The sequence below is a fragment of the Scatophagus argus genome, chromosome 17, assembly GCF_020382885.2.
Source record: "Scatophagus argus isolate fScaArg1 chromosome 17, fScaArg1.pri, whole genome shotgun sequence".
In the NCBI taxonomy this organism is placed as follows: domain Eukaryota; kingdom Metazoa; phylum Chordata; class Actinopteri; family Scatophagidae; genus Scatophagus; species Scatophagus argus.
In genome coordinates, this window is record NC_058509.1 from 3579639 (window position 1) to 3595372 (window position 15734).

General features: G+C 44.0%; 1 protein-coding gene across 23 annotated transcripts in view; it reads right to left on the minus strand.

The window, feature by feature from the left end:
- macf1a (microtubule actin crosslinking factor 1a) overlaps window positions 1-15734 on the minus strand; it is a 196732-nt gene that overhangs the window by 79617 nt on the left and 101381 nt on the right. For 17 of the 23 annotated variants that reach the window (XM_046418682.1, XM_046418686.1, XM_046418688.1 and 14 more), the window contains 28 exons: window positions 15615-15734; window positions 14666-14761; window positions 14050-14177; window positions 13824-13917; window positions 13150-13304; window positions 12148-12442; window positions 11502-11630; window positions 11335-11412; window positions 10567-10728; window positions 10148-10252; window positions 9643-9738; window positions 9290-9415; window positions 7491-7643; window positions 6383-6394; window positions 4878-5032; window positions 4555-4681; window positions 4267-4450; window positions 3541-3707; window positions 3094-3272; window positions 2825-2963; window positions 2506-2699; window positions 2106-2265; window positions 1774-1857; window positions 1565-1672; window positions 1324-1422; window positions 1057-1179; window positions 762-853; window positions 166-301 (listed from right to left, as the gene is read on the minus strand). In XM_046418682.1, coding sequence (XP_046274638.1) covers window positions 166-301; window positions 762-853; window positions 1057-1179; window positions 1324-1422; window positions 1565-1672; window positions 1774-1857; window positions 2106-2265; window positions 2506-2699; window positions 2825-2963; window positions 3094-3272; window positions 3541-3707; window positions 4267-4450; window positions 4555-4681; window positions 4878-5032; window positions 6383-6394; window positions 7491-7643; window positions 9290-9415; window positions 9643-9738; window positions 10148-10252; window positions 10567-10728; window positions 11335-11412; window positions 11502-11630; window positions 12148-12442; window positions 13150-13304; window positions 13824-13917; window positions 14050-14177; window positions 14666-14761; window positions 15615-15734 — 3696 coding nt within the window. The remainder of the gene's footprint in view (window positions 1-165; window positions 302-761; window positions 854-1056; window positions 1180-1323; window positions 1423-1564; window positions 1673-1773; window positions 1858-2105; window positions 2266-2505; window positions 2700-2824; window positions 2964-3093; window positions 3273-3540; window positions 3708-4266; window positions 4451-4554; window positions 4682-4877; window positions 5033-6382; window positions 6395-7490; window positions 7644-9289; window positions 9416-9642; window positions 9739-10147; window positions 10253-10566; window positions 10729-11334; window positions 11413-11501; window positions 11631-12147; window positions 12443-13149; window positions 13305-13823; window positions 13918-14049; window positions 14178-14665; window positions 14762-15614) is intronic. The other 6 variants (XM_046418693.1, XM_046418692.1, XM_046418690.1 and 3 more) reach the window with 1 other exon arrangement.

The following is a 15734-nucleotide window of genomic DNA, read 5'->3' on the forward strand; positions in this document are numbered from 1 at the left end:
TGACTTCACGTTTAGCTCACAAGCGTATTCAGGCTCAAAGCAACATTTTCCTAGAAGTGTCTTCACAGTTATATTTTGTTAAGCGGGTAAAAGCTGAAAAGAATATTTTGTCACAAATCTGCAGCACCACCTCTGCATCTCAGCACATCCCTGCAACCAATCTACCTTTCTTTCCTCCTCTTTGGCCAGTTGCTGCTCCAGCTGCTGCAACTGCTGAGTGGAGCTATCACACAGCTGGTTGTAGGTGGCCGTCAGCTCGTCCAGCTGAGCCTCGACATGAGCACGCTCCTCTGGGGACAATCTGGATAGGACACAGAGGACGAGATTAGAGCCAGAGGGGTTTGTGTGTGTCTGAGTGTGTGATGCTGAAGTGCAGGTCTCCCGCAGTGGCTTTGACATACTTCTCATTAAAACTGAAACGGTTTTAAGATGGAAATCTTTACAGAGCCAAAAAACATTGAAAAATCATCAGAGGCCCACTTGAAACGTCCTCTAGATATTCCTCATCTTCCCTCAAGGTTTCATCCAACTACCCAACTTTCCCAAACTAATCAATCAATCAATCAATCAATCAGTTTGCTTCAGTCAGAATTTCGATGGCAAGCGACTAGATGTGCTTGTACTGCTTGTGTAGCATGAAACTGTCCACGTTTGTTGCTCTGTGTCACTTTCAGGAGACAGGAAAAGACAACAGCATGTGCAGTGACATTCTTTAGGATGTGTGTGCATAGTGTGTGTCCATGCACTCGATCTGAACTTACTTGCTGGCCTGTTTCGACAGCAGGAAGACCTGTGTGCTCCTTATGGCTTCAGCCACTTCATCTTTCTTGGCTGCAAGCTGTTCGCTGATGGCCTTCGGAGAACACACATGCATGACGTTCTTAGTAGAGCACAACCACCATCAACACATTTATAGTTTCAGTTAAACAGAAAAATGACATTTAAGTTATCAGGAACCATTCTCCTTTATATAAACATCCCACTGGGCTACTTGGATGTTAAATGCATTGTTTGTTGCACCATGTGTCAAACAAATGCATCACATCTCTGTTGTACCTGTTGAGCAGCAAGTGAAGACTCAGCACTGGGGCCTCCGGTCCGTCCCTGAAGGCCTTTGACCCAGCCCAGTAGGTCTGAAACCTGGCCCACTCTTGCCTGCTTCTCCTCCTCAACCTCTTTCTGCACAGATTGAAAACGTGTTGTTTATTGTGTCACAATCATTTGCCTGGATAATATACACAAGTTCTTCTCACTTTACACTGCAGCGATTTCACTTAACCAGAAAATCTAAATTCAATAGAGCGATAAGGAAACAAATCCCACCTCTTCTTCTTCTAGTCTTCTCAGTGCATCACTGATGTATTTTACATGCTGGGTTGTCAAGGTGACCAAGGCCGTGTAGCGTGTGCGCAAGTCCATAAACTGCAGCAAGACACACAAAAACAATTACAAAACAGTAGCAATGATGGTGAATTAAATTCACACCAAAACTGCATATTGACAAATTATCTTAATGTTTTTGTGACAATTTATCCAAAGAGTGTCACAGAAAATGACCCCTTACCTCCTGAGTGATTGCGTCTGAAGAAGAGTGTATTCTCCTCCTCTTGACAGGTGACTTGTGTGTAGATTCCACAAAGGCTCTGTAGGTCATCAGCTGCAGTTCATAATCCTACAGAGAGTGTTTCGTAGTTTTAGAATCTAACACAAGTTACTCTTATCAAGTGCATTCACACGAATTCCAGTGCGGAACAAAGAGAAAATGTGTCTTACCTTCACTAAGGTGCAGTACTGTTTGGAGTGAGTCTGACACTCGTCTAGTTTGGTCTGGTTCTGTTCAATCTCAGCTACTAATGCCTGAGGACAGGAATCAGCCACAAACAATACACATCATTACTTCAGTCTATCAGATACAATGTGCAGGCTCAATTTTATCTTTTCTAAATTATTCAATAGTTGATGCAAACCAACATTTCAACTACAAATGGACTCCATGTTTCCTTAGAATCAGTCCATAGTATTATTATTATATAAGACTGTCCGTCCAGGTAACCATCCATTCAGTCAGACTGCAGATCAAAGGCCATGAAATCAGCATTACTAACCGTCTGCTGGGCCAGTTGTTCAGACAGAGCTTTGCTGTCTGTCTGTCCGGGTTGTGTGTTTTCTTGTCTCTCTGTCGTTTCTTTGATCCAGTTGATCAGAGCAGAATGACCGTCTCTGTACTGCTGCAGGGCTGAGCCCAGAGCTTCGAGATCAGTTCGTCTGCAATAAAACAGGGAGAGACTTTCAGAACATTTAACACAAAAAAATATTTACACATATAACCTGGGTTTAGCGTATAGGATGTGCACAAACATGTTTTTAAGCATAAAAGTTGATAGTCACATTATGTAAATATGAATATCTCTAAACAGTTATCTTAGTTTAAATAATCCTTTGAATCTTCTTCTCTCTTCCTCAGATCTTTTCTCTTTTTTCTGATCTTCATCCTTTCCTGCTCACCGTGTCTCCATCTGTCTCTTGATTCCACTCCACCTCTCTGCCATCTGATTGGCTCTCTCCTGGTATCTTTCCAGCTCGGGACTGCGGTCTGGGTGGAGCCTGCTGAGCTGAGATCCCGCCTTTTTGGCTCGACCTACCTCCACCTGCAGAGTCTGAAAGATGCCCTCCTGCTCGGCAAGCTCAGCCTGCCACTTCTGGAAAGAGATTACATGGAAACCAAAAGGATGCAGAAAAGAGGTTGCGGTCAGATGCAGTCAGTTTCACAACATTTCTCTTCAGCTCGCAATAAGGGGATTTTATGTGACGATGTGCCTCATACCCTGAGCTGATCTCTGAGGTTCTGAATGGCCGTTGTGTCAGCAGGAACAATATCTTCTTCACTTAGTCTGCTCTCATTCTTCCTGACCTGGCTCTCCGCTTCATCCAGGATACGCATCAGGATGTCCACCGTTTTTAACCTGAGTAGATAAAAGGTAAAGAGAGATAAATAAATCAGGTATATACTGTAAGCAAAGCATTCAATGTGTAATTATGAGTGCAAAATAAACAGGACTGTTGTACATGCTACAGGAACAAAATCTCACTAACTTTTCTAGGTAAACAGATGAGAGGTTGTACAGTTTGTCGATCTTCTCCACCGCCTGATTGAGTTCAGACCGGAGGGCAGGAACGCTGGACGAGGTTGGCTTCTCCTCGAAGAAACTGATGCAGCGACGTGACACATCACCCAAACCAGAACGCAGGGCGTCCAGCTCTGACTGCAACTTCTACATGAACAGCAAAATGAGGGGGTAACAAAGTGATGTTTCATGTTTCAACTTTGTTGTTTTAACCACTGACTGACAGACAGGCAACATTAACAAAATCAGGCTGGATCATTTACTGTCATAAACATTTGTTTTAAACATCATCAAGAACAGTGAAGCAAACACATATTTACACAAACTAGTAGACCTACTGAGGCAGAAAAATCATTACCATTAGTAAAATATTTGTTATTGCCTTTTGCCACCAGTAGATGGAGCTCACACTGACCTCCTGCTCTGCAATCTGAAGAGTGTTGTCAGCACTGTCACCTGACAGGCGACTGGGGGGCGGAGTCTCGATTGCCCTCATCAGTCTCTGCTCGGCCTCGTTCAAATGCAGGCTTACGTTCTGCAGCTCCGACAGGTACGAGCGAGAGACTGACTCGTCCTTCTCCACTAGAAAGAGAGAGGAGACAGAAAGGACAAGGACAAATCAATCGACGAATCATTTTGGGCAGGCATGAACAGTAACGCTGCAGGCATTTTATTCAGAGTTTATTTTAAAAATTACTCTGTGTTTGGCTTTCTGAGATGATAAAAATGACATATTTTGTTATGATTCTGTGCTGAGAGAGACTAATTTTTACAGACCACTGCTCATCTTTAATGGCTTTAATCTGCTGTGTGTGAGTTTAATACAGAAGGGTCATTGTTTGAACAGACTAAATCATTCAGAGATATTTGGCAACCATCTCAAAAAGTTGGTGAACCTTGGAGATTTGCCACAGACAATAATTTAAACAAGTTATTTTTACATTAAAACTATTAAAAAAATTAAAAAGGAAAAGGACCAAACTTTAAATTGTAAAGTAGAAAGTGACTAAAGATAAATGCAGTACAGTTGACAGTATTTCCCTCTGAAATGTAGTGAAGTAGAAGCATAATGTGGCAATGCTGAAGTAGGGTACATGAGAAAATGTCAGCCTAAACGTTGAGGAGGGTCTATTTGTCTCACCGGTCTCCATGTTGAGCAGCAGGTCCTGGCAGTGCTGCAGGGCCTGCTGAACGTCCTTTTCCAGCTCTCGCCTTTCGCCTGGCGTGAACAGAGCGCTTTCTTTACTGTCAGACAGGAAGTCGGCCAACTGGGACTCCAGGTGATCCAGGACCTGCTGCCGCTCTGCCGGAGACTGACTGCGAACCTGAGAGGTGGGAGAAGGTGAGTACGACAGAGCAGAAGGAAAGCAAAGAAACAAAACAGAACGACAGAAGAAAGAAAAACAAACACACACACACACAGTCTCACCGTGTCCAGGTTCCATCCGGAGACATTCCTGATGTCTTTGAGCAGGTAGTGCCAGGACACCACGCTCTTCATGTTTATATGCAGCTGATGCCACAGAGACATGACCTTCTGGTACAACTGCTCTGCCCTGTATACGCACACACACACACACACACACACACACACACACACACACACACACACACACACACACACACACACACACACACACAGAACATGAGTGTTAATAGCCAACAATAACCCACCCACCTTCATGTGAAATTTCAACAAATCACAGTTTTTGATTCTGATATGAGGCAAAAACGTGTGTGTGTGTATCTCACCTGCTGGCTGTGTTGATGGCCTCCTGATTGGGAGGCGGGACGGTGAAACACACTGAGGGGACCATGGCCTCATTTCCTGTCGGACTGATCACCTTCCACTTGGTCCTCTGAGAGTTGTCCTCCAGCACACACTCCTCGCCTCGGCTTATTGTGATCTGAGAGGAGGCAGGCATACAGGATGGAAGAAAAAACGGAAAAACAGAGAGGGATGGATGGAGCACGAATTGAGGGGGGAAAAGGGGATGGAGGTTAGGGAAAGACAAATGTCAGAAATGAGGAAGTCAGCAAAGAGACAGAGAGAACATAAAGAACAAGATGGCAAAGTCAGACAGATTTAGTAGAAAGCCAAAGAATTATGATGATGGATGATGAAGGTTAGAGGACAGGATGAATGGAAGAGAGGTCAGGTGAAAAAAGGAAGAAAGTAAGGGAGGAGAGGAGAGAAAACACCCAAATGAAAAGCTGAAAACGCATAATGCAACACAAAATGCAAACATTCATGAAGTTCATGAAGTTAGCAGAAGCTCTAAAATGATACAAAGTTAGAGTCCTGGACACAAGAACGATGACGTGTGGACTGAAAGCTGCTTTGCGCTTGTTAACTTTTATTGTGAAAGCAGCGAATATTCTCCAAACTCAAAGTGAGGTTTACCGAGACCTGGGCTGGGTTTCACAGATTCATCTTGAGCAGCAGTTCACCAACAAGGGAAACCACTGCTCACACGGTGATTTTAAGAAACCCAACACAGGACGAAGCGTTTGGGATTAAAATAAACACAAGGCAAAGCCATGACTGCGGGGAAGAGTTTAAAGGATGCGCATAAAAAGCTACGGCTGTACTGCCTCCCCCACCCCGCACCCTCTCTCACCCCTTCCTTGCACACACTCACATCAGTACATCAATAATGCAAAGCTACGCACATACAGTAAATACATGAAGCTCAAAGCAGTGACTTGTTACTGTCTGACTGACTGAATGCGCCTCAGAGGCACAAACTCTGTTCAGTTCAGCTCACTGACTGCCACATACCCTCAATGATTCACTCAATTTGATCTCCACCTTTCACTTAAGTATTCAAATGCACAATAGAAAACTAAACAAATGGTGGACATCGAGTCCATGCTCTACCTGTATGTATATACTTGCCATTTACTATTTGTTTATTTGTCACTACTACAATCAAAAGTTGAGAGAGGACATTTCTCCAGTCCTGCCAGCACTCTGATTCATGCTGTCTAGAGCTGTGAAGACACAGCAGGTTGCCATACGCACACGCAAAGTTTAATCTGGTTTAGTTCTTTAATAAGATATTTAAAAACTGCAGCTACTGTTTCACTGATTTTATTCTAAGAAACCTACCAGGGTAGGCATCAAAATCACAGCGACCACATGTTACACTACTGAGAGTGAAACCTGCAGCTCATAAGAGAGGAGCAACCAAAGCAGTGCAGTGTGTGCAGTGTAAGAATCTGAGGTGAGAGAGGGAGAATATAGGCAGCTATACCTGAACGTTTGTCTTGCCAGCCCAGCCGACAGACGAGAGGAAGGGAAGAGGATGAGGAGGAGGAGGAGGAGGGAGTGAGAAGGAAGAGGCAAAAAAAGGTAGATGAGGATATGGAGAGGAGACACAGGAAAGTGAAGGAGAGAAAGATTACTTTTGGTCATGTGCACGTTTGTCCAGACGTTTGGTGAATATTAGCACAAACTGATTTGCTTTAATAAAACTTTGAGCTCTGTTTTTTGTTTTCTTTCCTTCTTCACCTGGATACAACACCTCACCTCTCATACAGTATGCTTCAGTGAACAAATTGACCCTGTGGAATCTAACACAGCAAACTAAAAATAGCAGCACATGGGGGCAGCAGCACCATGTCCACCGGGCTGGAGTGCTGGGTGGTGGTTTTCAACTGAGACCGCAAAGGGGATGAGACACATGTATAATTGATTGGCTTTTAGATTCCCTGAGGACATCACAGCTCAAAGTAAGAGGCAGAGGGAGAAAGACTTTACTTGTTTCTGTGCATGTTGTGTAAAAGTGGCACTGAGGGTAAAAACAGTCCACAACGTTTGACTAAGATACAGTCAGAGTTTTCTGAGGAGAGATGCAAAGATCATCTATGGTGAGTACAATAACTACACTGATGATAAATTCTGGATCATAATCATTACGGCCACTCAGCATTCGAACTGAACGCCATAAAGATAAATAAAGTGCAAACCGTTGGAGCTGTACAGGAAGCAACTGAAACAGAACAGCCACAGAGCAGCTTGTGAAAAGGGCTTGTAGAGGAAGTGCAGGGGAGAGAGGAGGTGGTTTGTGGTGTGGGCTAAAACGATGGTGTGGGCTGTGTGTGTGTGTGTGTGTGTGTGTGGAGTGGTGAGGTCAGTGGTGAGTTGGTACCACACATTCTGTCACAACCTTGTCCTGGCAGTCAAAGGGTTCCTCTTTAACAAAAACAAGGTATTTGAGAGGTAAGATGGAAAAGCAGGACATCAGACTTCTTGGTTTATCAGAAACTCACAGCAACTGTGTTTTTTCAACCACTTTCTGAGAGAAAGAAAACATGCAAACCAGCATGTCCATGGAGTGTAACATATGGCGGGTGTCATACCTCTATCTGTCTGTAGTCGCACAGGGCTTTGATGGGTGTGGTGGATCCCAGGGTGCTCTCTGCGCTGCGGGGGCGGAGCTGCACCACCGTCTTAGCCCGGCCCACCAGGCTTGCCACAGTACTCCTGTACTCAATCAGCTGCTCCTTCTCCTCCTGCAGCACAGAGAACATCATTATCATCCACGCTGTCAGTCAGAAACTGTTTGATTCATCAGTCTCTCCACTCATACATGTCTACAGGCCCTGTGTGTCCATATCAGGCAAATAAAGCCTGTCGCCCCTGAGATGAGTGGACTCACCTGCCTGAGTTAGCTCAGGCGCTAACCATTAAACATTTAAAGGTGAGCTGACAGGCAGAATTAGATTTAATTTCTGTCTCGCCTCCAGCAGAGAGAGTCATTAAGGTTTCATTATAGAGAGACACAAACAGAGAGACAGAAGTGAGGGAGAGGTAGAGACAGAGTGAGACTGACAGACAGAAACTAATGGGGGGGCCTGCCTAAATAACTTTATACATTACACCCCTGAAATGAATTTCACACTGACATGGTGTTCAGTGCCGTCAGCGCTACCATGAGAACTATAATTGATTATCACCACAAGTTCAACATCCGTCACGATAAAAACGACAGGACAGGATGCAAACAAAACGGACAACAAAATAAAACAAAAGAGAGGACAAGGTCTGATCAAACAGCTGCTCCTAAAACCCAATATCTGCCTAACGTATGGCGAAAAGGTCAATTTAATATCCTCTCCTCAGTTATTGTGACAGTCAGACAAAAGCTTCAGATATTTGTTTTCTGCTGTGTCACAGTGTCGGCTTCCTCCTCCCACGGAGAGATGGAGCACAGTGATACGGAAACTTCACTGACTGGAGCTGGAAACTGATAACACACACATGCACAAACAGAGGCAGGCAGACACAAACACACACAGATGTGAACACAGGTAGCATGTGAACAGAGTCGCATCCGTGTGCAACAAAGCTGAGAGCACACAGACCTGCGAAAAGAGCAGCTGACTGTGACAAACGATCACACCTCTTTATTGAGAGGATATGCTCACTGCTATGGCCTGTGGAGAGTTGCCCACTCTGCCATCTGTTTGAAGTCAGAGGTGTGTGTGTGTGAGGTGGACGTGAAGAAGGCACTTTCACAAAATTGCCACAGCAAGGATGATTCAGTGAAGCTCTAACTGCAGCGGCCTGAGGCAGAGCAGTACAGTCAGGAGGACACTGGGACGCTAACACCTCAGCTACTGAAGGTCTCTTTTGCTCCTGACGCTTGAAAATTAATGTCTCTGCAAGCATTTGTTAATGTAAGTTTGCTCTGGGAACACAAGATGGCAGCACGTAAACCTGGAGGAACTCAGCAAGCTGGTATCTTGTACAACACTGTAACGTGGTATTTATCCTGTGAATCTGTAATGATAGAAAAAACAATGTCGCTGCTTGAACTTTAAGAGCGTGGGTTGGCGGACGAGTTCAGGTTAGGGTAAAGGTATCCAAAATACAGCGTAAACTTGTGAGAATCATTGATGTTGGCTGTAGTGACACTGAGGATGAAGGGGTCAGTGCTGTCAGTTAATCTCATCTGTCCAGCTGCTCAAAGGATTCAGTTCCTTCTTTAAGTGCAAAACAGTTCAGATCAAATATCTGAGGGATAATACGAACATGTTGTATATGAAATATAAAGCGTACACAAAGGGGTGATTATTTTTCTGGATTGAGTTGTACATGAAGTCCTCCTGCGTACTGAGACCTGGAGACAAAAAACTGAGACCGAAACTGAAGATACCATTGAGTCCTGCAGCAGGTCTTCCAGTTTGCTCAGCCTGCTGTTCTTGTCACAGGTGTACTGTCGCTTGATGGTCTCCTGGAGCTGGCGCAGGTACGACTCACAGTCCCGAGCATCGCTCATAAACTTAAAAAAAGAGAGACAGAAATGAAAATAAGAGAATTATTTTCACAGAGGCTGTAGATGACAGTGGATAATAACACAGAACAGACTCACTTTTCTCCACATAAGTGAAAACTCAAAATGAGTGTTTTTCAGTGGACATTATGTGAACTGGGTGAGAAATTATGATATCGTGAAGATTTATTTATGTTTTTGAATTCTCAGTGAGAAAGCTCAGCTTTCTGCCTCACCTGGAAGTACGCTGTGTTATCTCTGAGATGCTGCTCCACACACACACAGAGCTGGTTGACCCACTGCCACTGAGTCTGCAGGGCTGCGCTGTAAGCCTGAGAACATGAGAGGGAGGCCAAGAAGGTTTTTATCACACTGACGTCACACGTAAGCTTCTGAGGGCAGCCGCAAGGCGTTAGCAGGGATGGTGATCACCGTCACCTTCTGGCCAGTATTCTTTTTTATTGAATTTCCCTCAGGATCAATAAAGTATCTATCTATCTATCTATTGACCGCGCAGTAATACAGAGTGGCACAGTTTGCCTACTGCCCTTTTGAGTCTAATTTACATATAAAGACTTTAAAAAATGCAATAAAACAAAATAACACGGAGCACACAGTCAGGTGAAAGGGCCATTTAACAAAAGCATTTCGGTTCAGCTGTTCCCACAAACGAGTCACTGAGGCAGAACCCAACGTCTTTAAAGGTCATTCAAGTCAAACTGAATGAAGTCATAGCTTCACCTCCACAGTCTGTTTGGCTGGATGGTTCTCCTGACACAGACGGTTGGCTGTTTCCTGGAGAGACCGCATCACTTTTTGTTTTTCATCCAGCTCTAACCTCATTTCCTGTAAACACAACAGCAAAAGAAAGATGCTAGGATTATTATAACACAGGCCTGATGTAAATATGGTGTTTCTCTGCATGTAAACAATACTTTTCTTTTGAGCTCCTATACATGTGGAAAACATGTTTAGAGATAATTGTGTCCTGTAGAAACTGAAGCGAGCTTGTTTTATGCTTGTTTTAAGGCGGGTACTTTTCTTTCAGTAAGAGATAAAATAACATTGTTTTTTTGTGTAAAATCCCGGAGGTTTCTGGTCTATACTTTTCGACAGCGGAAACCATAAGTGAATCTGTTCACCAGCCGTCCTCCACTCACACTGTATAATTCTCTCTTGGCGTTCATGTTGGGGTTGTTGTCACTCCAGTCGAAGGCAATCTCCTCCTCCTCCCTCTCGTTGAGCCAGATCAGCTCCTCAGTGCAGTGCGACACAAATGTGTGCAGGCTCTCCAAGCTCCGCAGGCGCCATGACGAATGTTCCTATGGCAACCACACAAACAAACATCATCATCATGCTGATCAGCTGTGCAGAGAGAAATTAACAAAAAAATCCTTTACTCCTACTGGTTTTTTGTATTAAGCCACTGGGTTTTTTTGTGAATTTACAGACTTTTTGAGGACAGTCTTCAGCATAAAGCCTGAGGACAAAGTCCTCTGAATGTGAATTATAGCCATTTATTGATTTATTTTTATAGAAACATTTTTAACACAGTGAATTAGTCTTTTAGGAGGCATTATTCCCTAACATGTCATGACTGCAAACTATCACAGAAAGTATGCACCCTAACGTCTGCTTATGATAACTTCGCTTTTGGTACAGTTGTGGTTTGGAAGTATTGAGGTATAGAGTATAATAGCATCTCTAGACAGAAACACACAATACTGTCACAGAGAGGAGGATGTGAGGGGATAAAGAGAGGAGAGGGGAGTAAAGGGGGGAGCAGACGCTTAAGTGTGTGTTCTTAGCATGAGAGTCCTGCCACGGTCTAATGGGATTTACTGAGGAAGGGGGTGAAGTGAGGAACAAAGAAGTGTGTTACCTCAAACACACACACACAAAAACACAGTTCATTAACTGAGACCGACCAGTAGTTTGCAGTATTGGTGCTCCAGCTTGGCCAGGGTTTCAGAGTAATTGCTCTTGAAGTTGGGAGAAACTTTAGCCTGAGAAAGAGGACAGTAAAGCTTCATTACAAGCAACAACGTTACCAGAAACATGTCAGCGTTCATGTATGAGTGATGTGTGTGCGTACCTCATAGCTTCGCGCCTCCTGCAGGCTGCTCATTAGCTCCTCGACTGCAGTGTGTACAGTGTTGTGCTCTTGGAGGTTGTTTTCTACAGTGGGAAGGTCTGCACCCCATTCAGCTCGCTCCAAAAGCTCCTGAAACACACAGGAACAACCATCAACACAGCTCTTCACAAACATTTAAAAAGATGTTTCAACACACTGAAACCGCTTTATGTTTCTGACAGTTCGTGACCTTGTTTTTGTATTTAGGATTCACTCAGTTTTCAGTTCAGCTGAATGACTTTTCATGCTTGTCATGGCTTTTGAATGAAGACGTGATTTTGTTAAGGTAATATTGATGTTTGTTTAATGTCTTATTGTTTCATATTTTAGACTAAGTTTAAGTCTACTTCATAATATAATATTTATAATATTTTCTACAAATTTGTCTAAGGGATGGAGCAAAAGCTTTTCATACGGAAGGATTTACTCCATTCTGTTATATGTAATTTTAAAATGAATTTCTGGACAGCTGGTCAAAGCAAACAAAAACAGAGGACATTTGAGAAACTGTTTGTTTCCCCAATATGTCTGAGAAAAAAGCCAAAATAATAACTAACAAAAATAAATTGTGGTTGCATTCCTACATTTCAGCGTTACACAGACTGACCTGTGTCTCCTCCACCCATCCAAGCAGCTCATAGATGAACCTCAGGCTTCCTTCGTCCTCTGATGAGGACATGGCCACCAGCTGAGAGCGAGCCATCGGTCGCCTCAGGAGTGCAGCGCCGACTGCTCCCACAGCTCCCAGCAGCGTCTGGCCCAGCGTCAGGCCGCCGTCTGTCGCTCTCTGGCTGGTGTGCTCTGCCACGGTGCTGCTTAGGGCCTGGGAGAAGTGGCCTTTCCTGTAGACGCTGGAGCATTGCAGTCTGAGGGAGACCAGCTCCTCTTGAAGGCAGGACACTCTGGTGAGAGACAAAATATTTAGTTAATGAACTTCTCTGAGTTCATTTAACTGAGAGGTACATTGATTTCAAACAGTAATCTTCTCTTAAAGCTTTTGACTTTAAAGCCAGAAGTGCATTAAAATGAACTGTATTGCCCTCTCACCAACTGCCTGAAGTGGTCAAATCATCTGGGGAATTAACAAAAGACTGGAATTCTGGTTTTCTGTGAGGTTTGCAGGTAAAAGCTAAAAGGAGTCACAAGAGTCAAATAATGCAAATTCTCCCATCCTTTTAACAGTTTGGAGAGGTACGTTCCCATCAGAGTGAAGTTTATAGCTGTATTACAGGGCATCACCAAATGGACGTTCAAAATGGCTGTTTGATTCAGTTTCCCAACAGCAGCCTGACACTCACAAAATGTCTTGCTGATGAGCAAAAAAACAGAGCTTCTTCTTTACATCAGAGCGTCTTTATATTCTCAATAATCAGCAGAATCAGCACATTAACTGTAGCAGATAATTATAGGATTTAATGATAAACACAACTTAACTTGTTGACCCACACTGAAGTATAATGAGTTGTTTGTACTCCCGGTAATTATACAAATTTCACAAGGAGCACTTTGATAGACTTGAACTCTTCACTCTTTCCTCATTTGAGTAAAACAAGTCAGTCACCTCCACAGCATCAAAGCAAACAGCATCAAGCTATCATCCAAGGCTCACCTGAACGCCAGCTGCTCCACCTGGTAGTATTTCTCATCTCGGAGGACTTTCAGCTCCTGGTTGAGTTGTCTGATGAGAGACTCGCAGTCCTGCAGGTAGCAGGCCAGCTCCTTCTCACACTGCACCGCCTCGCCGCTCTCCACCCGAGACATGTCCTGGACACCAGAGGAGGCAGGGTTTGATGAGATTTTCTCTTTTTGTTTATTAGCCAACTAATGTGCAGTTCTGCAGTTTATTGTTCCCAAGCTATAAATTCAGTACACAATACAGTGAAACCAAGCCGGGCCTTACAAGAAGAGCAGCAGCAGGAATACTTTTATTAGAAACAGACATAAAGCAAGTGAGGGCTACGCGAGAATAACTATGTGGACAAAGAAAAAACATCGAAACTGTTGATGAACCTGCTGAACTTCAGTGATTTCGACATTTACAGTTCTAAAAACAAGACCGTGTCCAGAATGAGGCCAGGGAAACCATGGTCGCACAAAGCAGGGAAAGTGGTGAGATAATATTTATTATCCCAGAAGGGCACTCGCTTTTACAGCTTGTACACTCAACACATTGTAAATTACCACCATATTATCCAACATTTAACCGACATAATCCCCAGGAGCCTGCATGTGTGTGTGTAAGAAAATTAAAAGGAAGTGAGATGTAAGAGGTTCAGTGCTCACAGCCTGGAGTGTGTTCTTGGCGAGGGTGAGTTTCTCCTCACAGTCCAGAGCCATGTTCTGGATCTTATTGGCCCTCTGAAGCAGCAGTTCTAGCCTGAAAACACACGCACGCACACATAGAGGTTAAAGGGGCATGAACACGAGGAGCTGCATCAGCATTTTTGATTTAATCAGATGCATCTTGTTGAGAGTAGATGTGTGTGTGTGTGTGTGTGTGTGCGCGCACCTCTCCACAGCTGGCCGTAGAGCCTTCTCTCTCTCCAGCATCTCCAGGATGAGTTTGCCCCACTCCTCCTCGAGGTCATTGGGATGGAGGCCCTGAGGAAGCTTAATACGACCAAACTCTATCCACACCTGGAGACACACACACACACACGCTGACAGTGAGTGTATATTTAACATCCCATGATGCTTCAGTGCCACTGCACAGACCGTAAGACACTGAGGCTAAATTATCCTTATTAAAAGCCTCCATGACATCAGAGTTAAAGCCAGCGATATAGTGATCATAAGTCACAGCACAGACACACACTCATCAGCTGAGTGAGGATGGAGGAGGGACTATCACGTGTTTGTGTTTAATCAGACAATCTGCTGCCTTGATAACAGCAAAACAGAGGAAATAACTTTGCTTCAGGAGACAAATGTATGACTCATCTTGCACAAACACACCAATAACAAAACTCGGTCTCTCTGCGGCATACCCCTAATACCCCCCGAGCTGAACCCCATGATGCTCAATGAGCTGTGCACATGGTGCCAACTGCCGGTCACCTTTTCCTCCATCTCTACACTCTGTTCTTTTTCTATCCTCTTTCATGTTCTCCTCCATGCATTCTCACCTCCAGCAGTTTGTAGAGGTGTTCGATGTGGCCTTTCTCGATCTCCTTCGCAGGGATCTCCGTCTCTTTGAAATGGACGTATTCGTTGTAAAGTGCCTGAAAGAGGAGGAGGAAGACAGAAGTTACTGACGAGAGCTACAGGGTCCGTATTAGGCTTTGTTAATGGTCAAGCACAAAGTCAATACCTGTTATCAGAGGTAAAAGCTTTCTAATCACACTTCCCTTGGTCGTCATTAGCCAGTTTGCCGTCTCAAGCTACATATCTGACCGCTTCATTTTACCTTCCTGTCACCTTTTCACATGATCTTTAGACATCATGCCAGAAACTGCTTCACTCACAGCAGCATCATTTCTAAAATTCACTTTCCTCTACAAATTAATTCCTTTTAATCTGAATTCTTCACTCTTTTCTGTCACCTAACACCTCTGTCTGCTGTGGTCCATTTGATTAAACCATGCCGCGTCCTCCTCTCCCTCCTTTCCCTTATTTGTTCTCTCACGGTTTCACCAAAATTGCCTGTCAGCTCCCTTTTCTTCCAGGCTGCATGTTGGTGGGACTAAAGAGAAAAAGCTAGGAAAACAGCTGGGGATGTAATTCATTCCCACCACTGCCACATGCATTTGCAAATACATATTGATGTTACTTTGATTTACATTACAACACTGAAGATAATAAAGCACAGTCTCTATGTCACTAATTTGCACAAGGTGTTGTAGCAAATTCTTGCTGTTCAGGGTAATTGGTCCTTTAAAGTCACTATAGAGATGGAGGTTACTGAAGTCCCTCGAGCTCTCTTCTTTCCCTACCTCTCTTCCCTCTCTTTCGCTTTTGTGAACACAAACTCTAATACCTGATTACCAACTGAAGCAATAAGAAACTGAATGCATGTGGAAAAAACAAAGCAGCTTAAAGAAAAAAATCTATGCTAAACTAACGGCATCTGCTCACCTTGAGTTCCACAGGGTTTTGTGGGAAGTTCTTGTTGGCCATGAGGGCCGTATGCTGGCGGCTCCACTGGAGCAGAGAGGAGAACCTGGACTGGTACTCTGACCAGCGCTGGTCCACCTC